The 20,795-nt window shown below is 31.2% G+C and overlaps 2 protein-coding genes across 3 annotated transcripts in view; both read left to right on the top strand.

The window, feature by feature from the left end:
• LOC113386500 overlaps positions 1 to 20,427 on the top strand; it is a 70,929-nt gene extending 50,502 nt beyond the window's left edge. Inside the window, exons 8-9 of the mRNA XM_026624280.1 lie at positions 10,928 to 11,109; positions 20,357 to 20,427. Coding sequence (XP_026480065.1) covers positions 10,928 to 11,109; positions 20,357 to 20,427 — 253 coding nt within the window. The remainder of the gene's footprint in view (positions 1 to 10,927; positions 11,110 to 20,356) is intronic.
• LOC113385224 (sorbin and SH3 domain-containing protein 1) overlaps positions 1 to 20,795 on the top strand; it is a 104,000-nt gene that overhangs the window by 7,368 nt on the left and 75,837 nt on the right. The gene's annotated exons all lie outside the window — the stretch shown is intronic.

Genomic DNA, 20,795 nt, shown 5'->3' with positions numbered 1-20,795 from the left:
TAAATCAATTTATCTCCAGAACATTAACAATCGTCATTTCATTTCGAATTCAATTTCAAAAAAATAGTTTAGTTGCCTAATTTGCACAAAATTGAAAAAGTGCTCCCGTACAGTCACAGTCTAAACGCATTTTCAAATAATTCCGTGCGACATTTTTGCTTGTACTGTGCTCAGCTTGGCGGCATTTTCACATTTTTCAATAGTTTTCACCAAAATTGGAAAATTGCTCCAGTACATAAGCAGTCTAAACGCACTTGGCTAAACATTTGTACCAGAGTGGCGCTTAGACTGTGCTTAGCCTGGGTAATTTTTTGAATTTCTAATCCAAAATTACAAAAATATTTTATGGAAAATAAAAAAGATGTAATAATTTTTTATCCTCAAAAGCAATTGTTTTGTTGAAACTAGCAGAAAGTTTTTTAGATCATTCAAATCGGACGCTTAGTTCACTCAAAAACTGTAATTTTTTGCACATTTAGCTCTGTATCTTCGAAACCGCTGGGCCTACCTTTGCCAAAAACTAATAACCACTTTTCCCCGTCATTACGAACTGAATGTTTTTTGGATCATACAAATCCGATACTACGTTCTCTCAAAAACTCGATTTGTATTTTCTGCACTTTTTGCTCCGTATCTCCGGAACGGCTGGACCTGCCTTAGCCAAAAACTAATCAGCACATCTCCCTATCAATAGGAATCGAATGTTTTTTAAACCTTTCAAATCGGTTGATCCGTGCGCCCGAAAACGTGGACGAAAAAATGCGGACATACAAAACACACACACACATACACACACACATTTTTTGTGAGGTATGCCAGTAAAATGTTCAGAAACCTTCAAAACGTCGAGAAATGCAAAAATTTTCATTTTCGATTTTCGGCCCATTACTATAACTACCCTACGGGAAGTTAAAAATGATTCGAGACCTATAAAAAATTCATTGGAAAAAATCTAACACAGTTTTTTCTATATTAATAATTGGATAGATACCTAAATAAAATCTTTTTGCTCTACCTTAAGGTTTTGTACCTTCAAGAATAAAATATTAATTAATTATAAAAGTTAGTAATTATAAAAATAGCTTGTATTTTATTATTATTTGAAAATTTTGTATACGTTTTATACATTAATCCTAACTTCAACCCGAAGGTTGCACTTTTGATAAAATTGTTATTTTACTTGTGCCTTTTGGAGGTTAGGTTTTTTGTGTGAAACGCCTAATCGCACAGCGACTATCATAACTATTAATTGATATGAATATAGACCTGCAGCATAGCATTGCCATAACATTATATTTTATTGGAGAATTAATTATTTTCAGGTGTTTATAAAAATCAACCTGGCAGGATTGAAGACTACACACCTGGTTGCAGTTCTTTGGCAGAACGAGAAACAAAACAGGTAAATATTCTAAATTTTATTTTGTTGGAAATAATGAGCTAATATTATTTAAAATAGTTTTGTGATTCGACCTAACGTCATTTTTACTCACAAAAAAATACAACTTACTCATATAAGCATTTTCATTTTTTTTCATTACAACATTGAATTCATTAGAAGCACTTACTGAACAAATATAAAAATTATATAAATATATTGACCTTTAATAACAATATTAAACTGAGACTTAATATATAAATTATTAGTTTTCACACAAATCAGTAAACTTTTAAAATTAAAAAATGGAAAACCTTTGGTTTCGTTCGCGCGCTTTTATTTTTCCAAAATAAACGGAAAAGTTTCAAAATGTTTAAAAAAAATTTAAAAAATGCTTACTCTGCTATTTACTGTTATAAAATTATTATAAATGTAAATACAAATATAAATAAATGTAATTTTTTTCTAAATCATGTTTCTTTCTCTTCTAGTGGTGGGATGAAGTAATGGACATATTTGACGGGGTACGCTATTTTTTTATTTATTCCAAATTCTTTTAAATATTTCTAAATATTTGAGTTATGCTATTATATATGGTGACAGTTATGCTAAAATTTGAAAAAAATATTACAAAATATTATTAAATATTTTTTTAAAAAAAGTAAAGTAAAATTATAACAAAACGAGTTTTTGAACAGATTAATAATATTTTATTTAAACGAAAAATATCAGGACAAAAATAAATTTAAAAAAAAAGTACAATGATCATTATAAATAAATATAAAAAATGTTTAGCCAGGCATTTCGATATATCCTTCATTCAAAAAATAATTGCAATTACCATTAATATTTTAGCATACTTTTAACTAAAAGGCAGAACTACATACTTGTCAGTAAACATATATAGTACATATATATATATATATATATATATATATATATATATATATATATACATACAAGTTTTTTTAGAATTTTTTGATTAAAGGAAATAATTGTTCGAACTTGCTGTTAATTAGTTAAGGAAATTTGTAACTGGAAATATTGTAACATAATTTTCAATCTACGTGAGATAATTTTTCTCTTTAAAGTTTTCATAATAGTAAGAATCAACTGACGTTGAGTTCTGGGATACCTTGCACAATGACACTAAACAAGTTTTTTTAGAATATATTTCTTAAAGAAAATAATCACTTGAACTTGCTCGTCAAGTAGTTAAAGAAATTTGTATCAAAAAATTTCTCAGTTTTTAAACTACATGCAATATGTTTTTTCTATAATGTTTTCATTATAATTTATATCAATTAACGTTGAGTTCTGGGATACCCTGTATAACGACAGCTTATAAGTTTTTTTAGAATTTTTCGATTAAACAAATTAATCGTTCAAACTTGCTGTCAAGTAGTTAAGGAAATTTTGGGAAAACTCATAATTTTCAAACTACGTGAGATTTTTCTCTGTAATATTTTCATGACATTTTGTATGATTTGACGTTGAGTTCTGGGACACCCTGTGCAATGACAGCTTACTAGTTTAGACTTTTTACTGACAAATATCTCGTTCTGCCTTTACCACATATACTATTATATTTTTTTTCAATTTCTAATTCAATTTTTCATTTTATTTTTTCGTCTCCTCTCATGTTGCTGTACTGTACTGGTGAATGCTTCCTATGGTGTTGGAATTCCCTGTATATCGATGGATGTGTGCATAATCAAAAAAAAAAAAAAATGAATCCAAAAAATCCATAATTTTTTACATAAACCAAACTAAATGTGGGCTCTTTTTATTATAAATTATTTCATAATAATAATAATAATATGCACGTTTTCCTGCATGCTTGCTTGCACTTGAAATTGAAATATATTTTTCGAATTTTAAAAATCGTGAACCGAAATTTTGTGACCTATTTTTTTTTTCAAACGTGTTTTTGATATATACGATATTTTTGTTTTTTTTTTGTTAAATTTTGTGGTGTTTTGAATTTGAAAATAATTTTTGTTACAAACTTTTTACAATAAATTGATACTCAACATGTTGGTCTACTTCATCACTTTGTATTCTGTCTCTTTTTTTTAATTGTTTATAAACTCAAATTTGGTTGAATTAACAAAATTGTTTAAAATTAACATTTGGTCACAAAAATAAAAAAATACCTTATTGTACCAAATTAAATTAAATTTTGTGGACTTGATAATAATTATTTTATTTAAATTATAATGAATTTTGTAAAACCTATTTTTATTATTTTGTTATGTTTGGTCTGGTTTACAAAATCTGGTTTACAAAATGCAATTTTTCTACCAAATTTCTTTTTTACATTTTGCACGCTTTTGTCAAACCACAAAATGCATTATTATAAACTGCACATATAAAAATTTATTTATAATATTTTTTAAATTTTTTGCTAACTATTTTTTCATATATAAAAATTTTAGTGGTTAGATGATAATGATGCAAAACCGCATATAAATGCAATGCTATCCAGGACAAAACATATACCAGTAAGATACTACATATTTTAGGGAATGCAATACCGGTATACCGTCTAAACAACCGGTATTTGCCCTGGAAATACCGGTATTTTCGGTATTAAAACATAAACCTTTCTTGATACATATCACACACGAATATAAATATAATATAAATATAAATTTCATAGTAATTAAAAACAGATGTCTCTTTAGGTCATTCTGTTGTATAAACATGTGTCTAAATATTATCACAACTGAAAGATGTTTAATTCTCTTAATGTAAAAATACTATGATATTATGATATTATGTTGGATATAGTTCTGTTAATTAATTATCAAAAAAACACATTTTGTTGTTTAGTTGCGTATACATTAGTACAGTATATTTTTATATTTCATTTCTAGGTTTTTACTTTTTTTATTTATATTCGGTTTTTTTATATTCGTACGAGCAAGTTCCAAGTATGTTTACATTCTTAAATATCATACCGGTTTTAGGAGTGAAAATACCAAAATACCAGTTTTAAGAGAGAATATACCGAAATATCGTTGCAGATTCTTTTGATCGGTATTGCATTTCCCAGTTAGTAGTAGGGTTCGTTATAGCATGTTTTTTACTATTTTTCACTTTTTCACTTTTTAGATTTTTTTTACATTTAGCTTATGTATATAGCTTAGAAAATTAATTACAAATAATTAGAAATTTCAATTGTATTAATTATATTTGCAGCATCTCGAACAGCAGAAATATGCGACGACCAGCAATTCCTAAATCTTATGGCCATTTATCAAGGTGAGATAAAAAACTATTTTATGTTAAAAATAAATGTTGAAAAAAGTACAGAAAATAAATTGATACAATGCTCATTACATCTACACGTATTAATATTATATGAAAACCGAACCTTTTATATAAAAATTACATTTGAATTAAATTATTTTCTATATATTTAGATAAAAAATATATATTTCAGTGACGTTGATGTGTTTATCTTTTATTTACTAATATTTATATCTAATAGTTCCAAATATTTTTAATACCAATATTATACAAGATTTATTAAAACTTAAATTTTATCATCTTTGAATTCGTGATTTTATCATCTTTTCGTGAGTGAAAGTATGAGCATGTCTTCCATTTAATTTAAGTTTTTCTGAATTTTTTGGACATGATATATATCTCAACTATTTTGTTGAAGAATAAAAATCAATAATTCAAACATGAATTCAATGTGTATTAAATGATATAAATTAACAATTTACTGTTTTTTGAACACCATAACGTAACTGTTTCTTTGTGGAATTAAAATCAGCATTGATTTTTTAGTCGAAATCATACTGAATCAGGTTCAGCAAGTTCTTTGTAATTATTACAAGTATTTTTGTTACCAGTAAACTTCAAAATGAGACTTTTCACCTAGATATTTTCTATTCTGGCATGTCCTCCAAGTCTAAAAAGTTTTACAAATGGAAAATCTTTTTTGTTGTCTTTGTTATTATTGATATCAGCTAGTGAGATTTACTTAGTTCCAAATCTGAAGACTCTTCTAAATAGGAAGTCGTTTTGTTATCTTTACTATTGCAGATACCAGCTGCTTCGACTTCCTTAGTTCCAAATCTAAAGACTTTTTCAACTGGGAAGTCCTTTTATAGTATTCACTATTATTAGTACCAGTTGCTTCGACTTCCTTAAGTCCAAATCTAAAGATTCTCCAAAATAGCCAGTCATTTCAATATCGTTACTGTTATTGATACCAGCTGGTGAGTTTTCCTTAGCTCCAAATCTAAAGATTGTCCAAAATTACTAGGCCTTTTGTCGTCTTTACAATTATTGATACTTTCCTTAGTTCTAAATATAAAGACTCTCTCAAATGAAAAATCCTCTCAGTTGTCTTTACTATAATAAGTACCAGTTATTGCTGCATTTTCCTGGACTCCAAATCTAAAGACTTTGCCAACTGGGAAGTTCTTTTATAGTATTTACTATTATTAGCACCAGTTGCTAGGTTTTTTAGGTCCAAATATTAAGATTTTTCCAGGAAAGTTTTTTATTATGTGTATCATCATTAGTACCAGCTGCTAGATTAAAAACTGAAAAATATTTTAGATCCAAAAATTGGAAGCCCTTACATTACTGAAGCCAGCTGCTTCGACTTCTTCAGTTCCTAAAGATTCTGTCAGAAGGGAAAGTCTTTTTATGTCTTTACTACAATAAGTACCAGCTGCTAGGTCTTTCTTAGGTCTAAATCTAAATATTCTCTAAAATGGACAGCTCTTACATTCTTTCCACTATTATTGATACTTCAACTTTCTTAGTCTTCCTCAGATGGGAAGTCCTTTTATTGTCTTTGTTATTATTAGTACCAGCTGGTTTAGCTCGAACTCTAAAGATTTTTTCAACTGGAAAGTCCTTTTATTGTTTTTATAATTATTGGTACTAGTTGCTAGAACTTCCATAGGTCTAAATCTAAAGATTCTCCTAGATGGAAAGTCCTTTTGTTGTCTTTGCTATTATTAGTGCCAGCTGGTGAGTTTTTTTAGCTCGAACTCTATAGATATTTTCAACTGGGAAGTCCTTTTGTTGTTTTTGTTATTATTGGTACTAGCTGCTAAGTTTTTCTCAGGTCCAAATCTAAAGACTCTTCTAAATAGGAAGCACTTTCATTATATTTACTATTACTGGTATCAGCTACTGCCTTTTCTTTAGGTCCAAATCTAAATATCCTCGAAAATGAACAGTCATATTGCACACTGGTGCATATTTCTCAGCACTTCTCCTCCCAAATAAAAGTTCTCTTGTTGTCTTCAATATTATTGATACCAGCTGCTGCTTATTTCTTAGTTCTTCTCTGTTTCAACAAAAAAAATTTCAAGAGAATCTTTATATTTGTACCCAAATCTACAAAATTACATTGAAGTAGTGTGCTCTTCTTTATTCTTACAAATAGCTTAGTTAACAGTACAGTCTTCAAAAACGTTTTAAAGTTAAAATTTAAAGTTATCTTTAAATTTTCCATCTAGACTTTGAGAAGTAGGTATTATTAGTACCAGGTGATGCAGATTTCTCAGCTTTTTGTCTCTGTTTCAGCATATAATCCATTTGGGAGCCTTCTATTGGTTGCATTTACACTAAAGCAGGTTAACACCTGTGCAATCTTTGAAACCAGTTTTCTTTATATTCTCCTTAAATTTCTCATCCAAACCTGTCAATTCCCACATGTCCTTCCCCAAATCCAAAAACTCTCCCAAATGTGAAGTCCTTCTATTGTCTTTATAATAATAATTTATCAACAGCTGGTTATGCTCTGTTTCAGCATAAAACTCCTTCGTCTTTAGATTTGGAGCCAAACTTTGATCATTACACAGAAGTAGGCTTACCAAGTTCTTCCTCATTCGTACAAGCTTCCTTATTACCAGTACAATCTTCAAACCCAGTTTTCTTAATATTCTCCTTAAACTTCTCATCCAAACCTTTCAACTCTGGCCGGTCCTTCTCCAAATCCAAAGACTCTCCCAGATGTGAAGTCCTTTTATTATCCTTATTATTATTAGTACCAGATGCTGCATCCTCCTTAGCCCTTCGGCTCTGTCTCAGCATAAACCCCAATTCACTATCAGGCAGATCCATCAATTTTTCGATACAAGTATTGAGATAAGAGTATTTGCCTACAAAATAGCCTACGGTGATGGCTACCAAAACTTGGGTGTAGGTCCCCAGATTTTGTTAGGTTTTAGGTACCCATTTCTCACGGCTTTGTAGGTTAGGAAACTAAGCATCGTGGATAAGGGTAGACTTCGAAAATAGAAGCTCTCGTAGTCACATTCCATCAAAACTCTGATTTCGTCCTCGTTGAATTCATAATTTATGCCTTTGGTGAAAACTTTTTCCATCTGGTTTCGGTCGCTATTTGGCGCAAATGACCAAATGTATCCTCCAGGGAAAAAGGATTTCATGTTTTGTACGAAGTGGTAGAAGTTTCTCATTTTGGATTAAATATTCATTTTCAAGGTTTTTGGTGGAAATAGTTTTCTGGGTGTCTAGTTTATTTTATCATATTTTGTGAACAGGAGATTTGGAATAAGTTATTGGTGTTTACATTTTGAATTTTATTAAAAACGTATTTTTTTTGTAAGTTTTATGTTAGAAAAATGACACATGTCAAATTTTGTTTTTAATATGGTGAGCAATTTTATTGGATTTTGTAAAATAAAATTTTTGGGCAGTACCGCTTGCAACTATCAATTTTTACCAAATTTTCTAAAAATCTGCATTTAACGTTTTGTAAGTTTTAGAACAAAGTTTTGTGTGAAATGTACTTAAAACTTGCATTCTTAAAACACCATCTTGCCATTATCTTGCCAACACATATAAATTATTATATATCATTAAATAGCTTATTAAATTTACTAAACGTGTGAATATTCCGTCTTTTAGACTTTGGAACAAAATTTTTCAAAAAATATACTTCAAACTCATAGTTGTAAAACGCAAATTTATACATTTTTTAAGCTTAGCGCTGTGTTACCTATAATTTGTTCAAAACTAAGTAACTAATTGTGTATTATTAGAAAGCTTGCTGAATTTAGTTAAATTCTGTTTATTTCAATTATTATTAGGTATGAACAAAATGTCATGCAAAATATATTTTAATCTTGAACTTCTAAAGCACAATTTTGTCCAAAAGACTTGTCTGATCTTAACCTCGTGCATTTTTTCAGTTTTAGCATTAATTTGTTTATAACTTATTCAAATACATATAAACTATTGTATATCAGTAAAAAGACTATTAAGTTTCCTAAAAATCTGCTTTTAACGTTTTGTAACTTTTGAACAAAATTTTATGTAAAATGTACTTAAAACTTGCATTTTTGAAACACTATCTTGCCATTTAGTCTTGATTATATTTGAACTTGTGCATTTTTTTCAGTTTTAGCATATTTTAGTTTTTCATATAAACTGTTATATATCGTTAAAATTCTTATTAAATTTACTGAAAACCTGTGTACTCCGATTTGTAACTTTTAAAACAAACTTTTAGGCAAAATACTTAAAAATAAAATGTTTGAAACTTCATTCACCCTTTGTCTATTCTTAAACTGGTGCATATTTTAAGTTTTAGTATAAATTAGTTTATAAATTATTCTAAAACAAATCTTACATAAAATTTTGTTCTAAAAGTTACAAAAAGTTAAAAGCAGATTTTTATAAAATGTAATAGTCTTTTTAATGATACCAAATAGTTTATACATATTCTAATAACAAACTATCAACAAAATAAATCTAAATATAAAAAAAACAATACATTCGTCACATTTTAAAAGTATCTACATTGATCAAGATGACGATTAACAACTATAAATTTCAAAACAATTTTGCAACAAATTTTGTTCCAAAATAAAAAAAAGGGTAAAAGCACAAAAATTAAGAATTTTATTAGCTTTCTAACGATATACAACAACTTATACTTGTTTATATAAAATTCTTAGCATTTTATGAAACAGTTCACATTGTTTCGTCAACACCAGCAAAATTCAATTCGGATGCTTAGTTCTCTCAAAAACTGCCATTTTATGCAAATTTAGCTTCATCTCTCCGAAACGGCTAGACCTGCCTTTGCCAAAAACTGATCAGCACATCTCCCTATCAATAGGGATAGAATGGTAAATGAATAATTCAAATCGGTTTATCCGTGCGCCTGAAATCGTTGTCAGAAAATTGTATCCATACATACTACACGCATCAATTTTTTGTAAGGTATGCGAAAATGTTCAGAAACCTCTGAAACGTGAAGATATGCAAAAATTTCAATTAATATCTGATAGGATCTGAGAAATACCTGACAAGAATAAATTAACATCTTTTAACATTTTTGTCTGCCTGCTTGTTGGTTTAGACTAATTTCTTAAACGCCTAGACCGATTTTGATGTAACTTTTCATTGGTACGTAGCTTATGCAGCTCTGCTAAAGATCTTTTCTTTGGCACATTCTTATATTTTATAGATCTTACTTGAATACTTGAATCTTATTATTAGTTTTAACGCAAAATGCCACTTACAACTATTTAAATGCTCAATTACTATCATTTGTCCTTTACACTTTCAGGGCTTTGCAAGAACAAGGTTACGAAAGCGATTCTCAATCTTTTTCTATTTTCCATAAAATATTTTTTTAATTTTTGATTACAACTGGTAAATTCAAAAAATTACCCAGGCTAAGCACAGTCTAAGCGCCACCCTGGTACAAATTACCCAAGTGCGTTTAGACTGTTTGTGTACTTTGGAGCACTTTTCCAGTAATTTTGTGAAAACTATTGAAAAATGTGAAAATGCCGCCAAGCTAAGCACAGTATAAGTGAAAATGTCGCACAGAATTATTTGCAAATGCGTTTAGACTGTGACTATACGGGAGCAAGATTTTAATTTTGTGTAAATCAGGCAACTTTTTTTTTGAAATTGAATTCGAAATGAAATGACGATTGTTAATGTTCTGGAGATAAATTGATTTATGATTCATATTTGATTTGCTCAGATATAACATGATAGCAATAATATTGGAAGTTACAGTATTTGTAATGATATATTTGAAAACGTTTAAAATTTCTCGAATATTTCATTACGGTACGGGAAGTTAGAGCAATTTGCCTTAAGGCACGATGCCATACACTACTAAATCATTTTTGAGTCTCAGAAAAAAATTGTAAAAATATTAAATAAATACAATATTCGTATGGAATTTAGTATAGGTCACAATCTTAAGAGAGTAGTAGCAAGAAACAAAAACCATTAAGTCTCACACCTTATTTAAGTTACAACAAAATGCCTTTTACAACTAGTTCTTTATTCACTATCATTTATCCTTTATATAAATAGCAATATGTTTCCAAGTGAAAATAGCCCTCACCCGGCATTGTTGCACCATACTTGCCCTCTTACAGAGATTGTAATAAAAATTTATCATACAGATATGTGACAACGGTTTGGGTAGTTTGTAAGATATTAATTACAACAGCTTATAAGTTCTGATCGATGTTCAAATAAAATTATTAACAAAAAAAATATTCTTTATCCTTTCAGGGCTTTGCAAGAACAAGGTTACGAAAGCGATTCCCAATTACTAAGACGCCGAAATGGAGAAATGTCATCACCAGCTCCTCCTCTAAGTCCTCCTCAGCAACGGGAGGCCTATAGAAACCTCCAAGCTGGAGGCGATGCTCCTATACAAGGATTCCGAAAACCTGCTCCTGAGCGCCCGAAAGGTGAGTGAAAAAAAAATTTATAGTTTTTTTTGTAGTTTGGTTTTTGGAGTAGAAGTGGTGTGAGATAATTAATAGTGAGAATAATTAATAGTAAGAATAATTAATAATAAGAAAATCTTGATAAAAAGCAAAAACCGTAGAAAGTGTTTTTTTATAAGCTAAATCTTCGTTCTTATTGATCAAGTATATTATTGACACGTTTTTTGTGAAGTTCATGCAACTTGCCTTAAGGCAAAATGCCACTTACGACTACTTAATGCCACTGACGACTACTTAAGCCTCAAAATATTCTAAACAATTTGACATTTCAAAATGTGTTTTGTTTAGTCCAAAAATTCACCCTGTACGAGTGTTTTCAGCATATCACAGTCTTCTCTTTTCTAATATTTTTAATGTGCTCGTCAGTAGAATTTCTTGTCTCCTAATATTTTCAGTAGTCTCCTTTTCTAAAATTTTCATTTGCTCGTCAGTAGAGTCCCTTTATCCTTATGTTTTCATTTGCTCGTCAGTAGAGTCCCTTCTTTCCTAAAATTTTCATTTGCTCGTCAGTAGAGTCCCTTCTTTCTTAATATTTTTAATTGCTCGTCAGTAGAGTCCCTTCTTTCTTATATTTTTATCTGCTCGTCAGTAGAGTCCTTTTTTTCATATTATTTTCATTTGCTCGTCAGTAGAGTCCCTTTTTTAATAATTTCAATTGTTCGTCAGTAGAGTCTCATTTCCTAATATTTTGATTTGCTCGCCAATAGAGTACTTTTTTTATATTATTTTTAATTTGCTCGTCAGTAGAGTCCCTTTTCTCTCAAAACGTTTTTAGCAGTATTTTGTTCGTCAGTAGAGTCCTTTTGTTCATCATTTTTGATTATGTAGGAAATGTTTAGAATATACCTTACTTAGCAAAACAACGCTTACCGGGTCAGCGAGTATATTTATATAAATCTTATCCTATAATTGAACCAAAGGGTAAATTTACGTGCCGCTGTTGGTGGCTACATCTGTGATATGCCGAAAGAATTAAAATTGATGTAATATCAAAGCGGCCGTGTTTGCCATTTATTTATACTTGTTTATCTATTATTTTAGTCACGGTTTTGACTGTATGACGACTATATGCGTCAGTACATAAAATTCTGTCCCTGCTCTATGACGAATATATTCGTCAAGCTTGAAATTGAAAGAATTTATTAAACTCTGAAGCCATACAAGGTTTTACAGAACTTAAACTGTTTTTGTAACCTAAATTAAGGTCCTAAGCCTAAGGTCGTCCTAAATTTTAGGTATTTAAATTTATCTCAAACGTCAATATTGCCAGAATGTCGTTTTATAGGGCAATTCTGCCTCATAAAATAGCGTTGTCATGGCAACGCTATCGTATCCTCCTTTCTTAGTGAAATTGTGTAAATCTGTTTGCCGCGCGATCAGGCGTATTTTACATATAAACAAGCAAGGAAGAATCTCATGATAACAGAATCTTCGATGATGCTAAAATACTAAAGTCCGCATTTCAACTGCGACTTGTACAAAATTGCAATAACCAAGTATATATAACAGTTTTTACTAAATTTTAGTAAATTTCATCTTCTTTTACTAATGTATATAAAATAAAGTGTCCCAGACAAAATTTCCAAGATATTGTCGAAAATGTAAAAAAAAATGCACTTCGACAATGCAGTTATCAAAAGATTCTTCCTTGCTTTGTTTATATGTAAAATACGCCTGATCGCACGGGAAATAGACTTTTTTACAGTTTCACTAACAAGAAACAAGCATAAGATAGCGTTGCTCTCTTAGTTTAGGTAATACATTTTTTATGAGTTCACGAATTTTGTCTGAAGTTTTATAAAAATCTATGGATGTACTATGCTGTGCTAACTTTATCGTACTGATATATTACTAACATTTTGTTAAATGTTATAACAAACTGCAGTGATACTTGCTTAACCAAGACTTCAGAGGATTTTTTCTAAAAAACATTTCTAATCTTGAAATTACTAAACAAATAGTTTGTTTCCTTTAACAAGTCTTCGTTAATCAACTATCACTGCATAAGTTTGGGAACTTGTGGTCTAATCTGTGGACGAAGGTGATTAACAGCAAAAAAAGGTTTGTGCTAATTTTTTATACTGCATGTCTCACCAACAAAAATGTAAAATTTTTAATTTATTGACCGCATAACAGACCAATGTTATAGCAAGGCTATTATTTTTATACCGAATATTGACAAAAACCATGCCGTTGCTATGCAGTCAGGCGTATTTCTCAGGTTGTCAGATAGATAATCTAACCTAGAAACCGCACATGTCAAAAAACGATGTTAGATAACAGGGTGTTTCTGACTCGGGTTCATAACATGCGAGTGACGATGCAGTTTATGTGAAAGACGCCTGAATGTACAGCAAATACATGACATTTTGACAGTATTCAGTACGATTTAGTAGCATGATACATGAAACATGGTCTTGCCATAACATTGCAACAAAATCAGTCCCTAGGTCTTCTTTCTATAACAAATCTTGTATAAAATCTAATTATTCACACTTCATCATTTTTATTATTACATTTCATACAATCATACAAAAAGTTTTGGGTTGTTTTAATTTATATCAAATATCAAGCACTAGAGAAAATTTCTGTGAATTTTAAATTTTAATATTATACAATTTTTACTTCTACGTCGAATATGTAGATGCCGCCAGTATATTTTATAAGCAACTATCTAGCTGATTTATTAATTTTTGCTAAAAAATTTGCTACAAAGGCAATTCTGCCTCATTAGATAGTTTTGTTATCTTATGTTTGTTTCTTGTTAGTGAATCTGTAAAATTGTATCTATTTGCCGTGCGATCAGGCGTATTTTACATATAAACAAGCAAGGAATAATGTTATGATAACAGAATCTTAAGGTTCTCATAAGGTTCTTTCTTGCTTTTGTATATAAAATACGCCTAATTGCATATCAAATATAGATAGACATTTTTAAAGTTTCACTACTACTAAACAAGCATAAGATAGCCATGACAATGCATTTATATAAGGCAGAATTGCCCCTAAATTTTTATATCACAAGTTTAAGTAGTTCTTACGATGACCAATTGGATAAAACTGTAGTACAATTTTTTTAAATTGATTTTTAACATTTTTATCCAATTGTTACCATCATCACTGCCTATGTCACAATTTTAGGCACTTTTACCAGCACAGAGTGAAAAATTCCAAAAGCACAGAGTGTCAAAAAAAATTTATTTACTCCCACAAGTGTGTTTGTGCACCAAACGGTGACAGGTTCTTACAAATTTTTAGCAGTATCTAAAACCTTGAACAATTATTTGTTGAAACAGAACTAAAAAATTATCCAACAAGGATAAAAGTGCACGGAAGAACCAAAAGAACCCACAACAGCATCGTGTATTGCTATCCAATCACCAAAGTTCCTGAACCGCCAAAAGCAATTTTTGAAAAGTACGAGAGACAATCTAGGAGGACCACAAGGTCTCTATCGAATCCACAACAGTTCCTGATAGGAAATCATCGAAAACCAATACTGTTTTAAGACTTTACTCCTCCTCTGGTAAAGAACCAAGTATTAGTCCTAGGCACCACATGTGTTTCCACACCCTGAAAGTCCTAGTAAGTTATCACCAAAAAGCACCAGAAAAACTGTGGCTTTGAGACAAAGCAAATCGACATCAGATATTTTAGCCAGGAGATCTTTGGCTAGAAGTGCAGTAAATCGTTCACCTTTGTCTCCAAGAAGGAGCACTCCGAGTCCTGTAGCCTTTGGCAGGAGTTTTCAACCAAAGCCTGAGGAAAAAAAGAAACTGCACGCCTCTTACAAAGACATTACTGGTCGATTAATTAGGAGCCCGGATTTGGCAGCTCCTAAAGTCGTCAAAAAGGTACAAGATCTGAGCAAACCTAAAACTAATAAGGTGCACTCTGTTAAAAGCACCAACGCCTTGTATTCTTCTGTGAAAAATGGTAAACACAAGGACGAGAAATCGTTGAAAGTCACTGTTGCTATTTCAGCACGTGGTAAGGAGCTTTTGAAGGCATCAGCAGATACATCGAAGTTGACAAAAAGCGCTACAACTCCAAAAGTGTCAATAGGTAAAGTTAAATCTAATAAAACCAACGGCAGTAGCAATTCCCTGGCTAAAAAGTCGTCTACAAAGTGTAGTACCGACCAAATTCCCAAGAAGACTAAAAGTACAGGCATTTGCAAACCTGTAACAATCTGCAAACCAATGCCTCCGCCGACAGAAATCATCATAAACAAACCCAAAAAGATCGAAGACAAATTCAGCAAAAAATCTGCACAAAATGACTACAAATTTTCTGACCCCAAAGACGTGATGAACTACCTCACCAATGGTTTTGAGCACGCACAATTCGGCACCCTGGACGATTTCGCCGAAGAGCACATCGGTAAATCAGACAACTTTTTCCAAAATCTATTCCTGCGAGACTTGTCACCGACACCATCCCTTGCTAGTAGTTACAGAAGCACTTCAGTTTTGGAAAAAGCCAGAATGTTCAACAACGCTTTTTACAAATCTGAAACTCCCAACAAAATTTCAAGTACGTACCTGGCACACAGACGACCAGTTTCTGAATCTAGATTCAAAACTTGGGACAGAGATTTGATGTATAGATATCGTGATATGTCTTGGCCTGGTAGTTATGTCTCAGACCAAGTGGAAAAATTTGATAGCCTGCTTTTTGTTGAAGACAGGGATAGGGCGTATAGACCTTGCAGTCCTGAAATCAACGAAATGATGAGGATTCGTAGTGCAAGTGAACCTCCACCAAAAGTTGTGCTGACTGAAACTTCTAGGCCAGTTTCTCCACGATCTAGATCAATTTCACCTGTCAACATGTCGAGGTCACCAGCTTGTAGACGGATTCACAGTGCAAGGAGAAACGCTATTTGTGATAAGATTGCTAAATTAAGTCGAGCCAGAAGTGCTGGTGAGGCTGATAGATACACTACCAAATCTGATCATGATTTGTACAACGAGTACATCCACGATGTGATTAATAAAGGATCCAGATCTGATAGATTTAAGGAGCTCAACAGGTTTACGAAAATTTGGAACGTGTTGGTGAGTTAGAAAGAGCAACTTCTACAAGTGATCTCAGGCCCAGAAGACGTGACGAAGAAGTTATAGACTACGATCGTTGGAAGTCTTTACGAGCTAAAGAAAAGCAGAACTGGAACTCAAGTTGCTGTACAAAAAATTGTACACTGACCAAAACAAAAAGACTTTTTGTTCCGTCCCAAAGACTGCCAGTCCTTGAAATGGCACAGTGAATTGGACAAAGGTTTGCGTAGCAAAGAAAAATCTGTTGAGGATCTCAAGGAGCACTTCAAAAAACTTGTAGACGAAGAATCAGATTTAGAAAACTCTCGCAGACGTGACTTGAATATTAAAAAAGACATCTACAAACCTTTATGGCGTGGTAACTCTGTAGTCAATCTTGCTTCAAGCATGGTACAAAAACGTAATCCTGGGCAAACTTCTTTGAACGATAACATTGGTTTCCATGGTTACGAGTTAAGCAGTCGTTTGTGGAGCAGTTTGTCTTCAGAACAAGTCAACAAATTAAAAAACCAACTGACAGAAATCTACAGCACGAACGTCCCTGGCAAAAAAGATGCAGTCAAGGAAGATTTTGTGATAAATGTACCGCCTAAAAGCAAGTGCACGCCCAATAATTTGATTGTGAGATCCAGTTCCTTGCTGTCAGCTAATCAAATTTCCAAGCCTGATTTAAAATATAGTTACAAAGCTGATTCCATAGGTTCTATCAACACAGTGTTGAAATCAAAAAGTGATACATATTTATCAGAAAGTGAAAAACGCAGGTTGTCGCAAAATTTGAGCAAAGAGGTTATGACTAAAGTTGCAAGTAGGAGGAACCAAGCTGTCTTGGTTTTGCCTAAGGAGACTTTAGGAGCTGTAGCAGCTGCTAATACCGGTTTAGGACCTAGCTCACCTTTTACCAGAAAAATTAGAAGTCAAAAAAACTGATGTTACAATTTTGGAGCACAGGAGTACTTGCATGAGTGAAACTGAAAGTGCAAGTTCTGATGCATCCAACAATACTGTTATATTCAAGGGCGACCAGAATTCTGATGGTGTACAATCGAAAGTTGATTTTTTTGAGAAAGCCAAGATCAAGAAAATTCCTGGCGCGGTGATACATGTGCCTAGGGACCCCACACCGCCAGACAGCCCTCAGGATGAGGATAAAAACACAATTGTTGCTAAATATAATGGTGAGGAAACAGATAAAGTAGATTGTCCTTGTTACTCTGGTTCAAGTTTGGAGAGTCTGGTCATGAGTCGAAGTCCTTCTCCAAATCCTGAAAAATATTGGAGAGCCTACATGAGCCTAGTACGTGCTGGTGAGGTGAGGAAATTAAAACGCAAGTTTGAACAAGATGATTCGGACTTGTATCCTCTGAGACGTATAAGGTCAGATCCAGAAATCACCAGGAATATTTTAGCCAAAGATTTTGTGAACAAGGACAAAGTCCAGCATTTGACTTGGAGGTTTGAGAACAAAACCCTACGTGGGCGCCCAAGAAATATTTCACCCATACCCAAGATTCCTTTAAAAACCCAAAGCAATGCTGATGCCCAGAATCAACGTCATCAGTAAAATGGCTGCTCTAAAACGCGAACAAAAAACCACACAACCTTCTTTTGGCGAAAAAAAGCGCATAGCGTCCCTATACGGTTGCAAATACGGTGAAGTCGACAAATTGCGTGAACACTTCGAAGTACAAAACCTGTCCATGATGGGACGTCTATACACGTCAGAACCTGACGTACGAGAACTAAAAGACATTTCGCCATATCTGATGGGGTCCTGGTACGCTCACAAATACCCAAAAAAAGAAGACAACTCTGACAAAGGTATCGATGTTCCTTTGAAAAACACAAAACGAGTGCGACCAAAATCAGAATCGCCTACCAGAAAGCAAACTGATGGTACCAAAAGCTCAATTTTGAAGTCTAAAAGTTCTTCCCAGGTCGACAAATTTAAAGGACAAGTTTTTGACCCTAGTATTCACAGGCCGAGGTTCAGGTATCAGCCTGAAGTGCCGGAGAAGAGGTCTTGGTCGTGTTCGCCTGTGAGACCTACTGTTACATTTAAAGGTGATAGATGTAAAAATAATAATGTATATTTTTAGCACGATAAAAATCGGTTTTATTTAGCACGCATATGGTGCGTGCCGCACTTGAAAACAGTGTTTTCAGTGAAATAAAATGATCGATTTAAAATTAAGTGCAAAACGAATGTAAAAATAATAATGTATATTTTTAGCACGATAAAAATCTGATTTTTGATTTTAACACGCATATGGTGCGTGCCGCACTTGAAATAGTGTTTTTAGTGAAAAAAATGATCGATTTAAAATGAAATTTAAAACGAATCTAAAAATAATAATGTATTTTTTTAGCACGATAAAAATCGGATTTTTGATTTTAAGACGCATATGGTGCGTGCCGCACTTGAAAACACGTTTTTAGTGAAATAAAATGATCGATTTAAAATTAAATTTAAAACGAATCTAAAAATAATAATGTATATTTTTAACACCTTAAAAATCGGTTTTTAGGTAATGCGTACACTACCGCGCACGCATATGGTGCGTGCGGCACTAGAAAATAGTGTTTTTATTGAAATAAAATGATCGATTTAAAATTAAATTTAAAACGAATGTAAAAATAATAATATATATTTTTAGCACGTTAAAAATCGGTTTTTAGGTAACGCGTTTACTGCTGCGCACGCATATGGTGCGTGCAGTACTTGAAAATAGTGTTTTTAGTGAAAAAAAAAGATTGATTTAAAACTTTAAGCAGAAACTTGATGACTAAAATACGTTTTTCACAAATATTTTCCAAACTTGTGCTAAAAAATTTGTACCACTCGATTTTTTTTTTTTGAAAATAAAGGTCTAATAATTTTATTTCGGGAAATTTAGTACCCAATATATCTAATTTTTCAAAAAAATTAAATATTATGCAATTTTTACTGATTTGTTACATTTATTTTATTTAGACTGGACAGAAAATGTCTGTAGAATTTTTTATATATGTATATATAAGGGTCCTTAATATGGCAATTTTCGAATTTTTTTGCTCCCAAGACCTCAAATGTTGTGTTTTTTCTGGGCTTGATAATTTTCGATATAAATTAAAACAAACTTACAATTTCATAAAAGACATTCATTATCACAATTTTTTGTCATTTTTAGATACTAAACTTCAGTTTTTTGTTTTTTTTTGGATTTTTTTCTGCACAATTTAATTTTTTTTTTAAATTAAAAGTTTGGAGCGTGATGTTTTTTTTGGAGTTATTTAATTTTAATTAACTACTAATTAGACTTTTATACACAATTTTATAATAGCATTATTTTTAGATATTGTACGTGGAAAAATTATTTTTTGTTTTTTTGGATTTTTTTGGCATAATTAAATTTTTTTTTAAATTAAAATTTTAGAGCGTGATGTTTGTTTTTCTTGAGTCACCAAATTTTAATTAACTATTAATTAGAGTTTAATACACAATTTTATAATAGCTTTTTAGAAAGTTATATAATTTTAAAAAATATTGTACGTGGAAGAATTATTTTTGTAGATATTGTATGTAAAAATCACAAAAACAAGAGCATAATTAATAATTTATGAATAAACTCAAGAAATAGAATAATAATTAAAAAAAAATTAGGTTTTTTTATTTTTTTATTTTGTACGGATAATTACGCCTAGACATGTTTATTTCAAAGCAAATTTTATATATATAAAACACATTTTACAAAAAAGTTGACTTGGTTGTATACACATTGGGCGTAATTTTTAATTACTCAAACAAAACAAATAAAAGCACTTGTTAATAATGTTTTGAATAATAATTGTGCTTAATTGTAATTGCATGAAATCCAAAAATATTGTTTGAAAAACAAATTATTTGTACTTTAGTCAATAAATATTTTTATTTTAAAATATCATTATGTAATTTGTATGTATTTTATAGTTATTTAATTCAAATCAAATCGAATAACAAAATCTAACTCTTGTTTCTGTGACCCGTCGTACATCAAAAATTCCAAACTTAATTTAAAATTCTATACGTCTTTGCAAAATATTTTAGTTTTATAATTTTTATATCATTTTCACAAGCATTACACATACATAGTTCATTATTATTATTTATCTCATACACCCCTGTGTAGACCCTGAAGTGCCTCCACCGCCGCCACCAAAAGGCCAGCCAATTGGAGGACAATACAGACCAGGTGGGTAGTAGTAAAAAATTATTAAAACCAAAAATTCCTTAAAAAATAATTCATTCGTTTCAAAAATTCATTAGATTTGTGTGTTTGTGTATGTTGTAGTATTAGATAAATGTTTTACAAATGTTGTATGTTAAAAACTTTAGTCATGACGCTGCTATATCTGGCTCGAGAATGATTTAATTCATAAAGTAGTAGTTGTCGTTAATATTTTTGTCGTTTTTTTCCCAAATGAAATTAGAAGAAAAAAACATGAATTTGTTCTTTAATAATTATGATTATTCGGTGTGGAAAGGTTGTGCACGTCATTGGAAGACGTTACTCTATTGTTTTGTGTTTTTTCTGCGTTCAGTTTCATTTCAACTCGGATGGAAAATAG

Source organism: Ctenocephalides felis, unplaced genomic scaffold, assembly GCF_003426905.1.
Source record: "Ctenocephalides felis isolate EL2017-DRISC unplaced genomic scaffold, ASM342690v1 CF-g0.4_SCAFFOLD_03571, whole genome shotgun sequence".
NCBI classification, from domain to species: Eukaryota; Metazoa; Arthropoda; class Insecta; order Siphonaptera; family Pulicidae; genus Ctenocephalides; species Ctenocephalides felis.
Note: the sequence above shows the minus strand (reverse complement) of the source record. Positions and strands in the feature narration are given on the sequence as shown.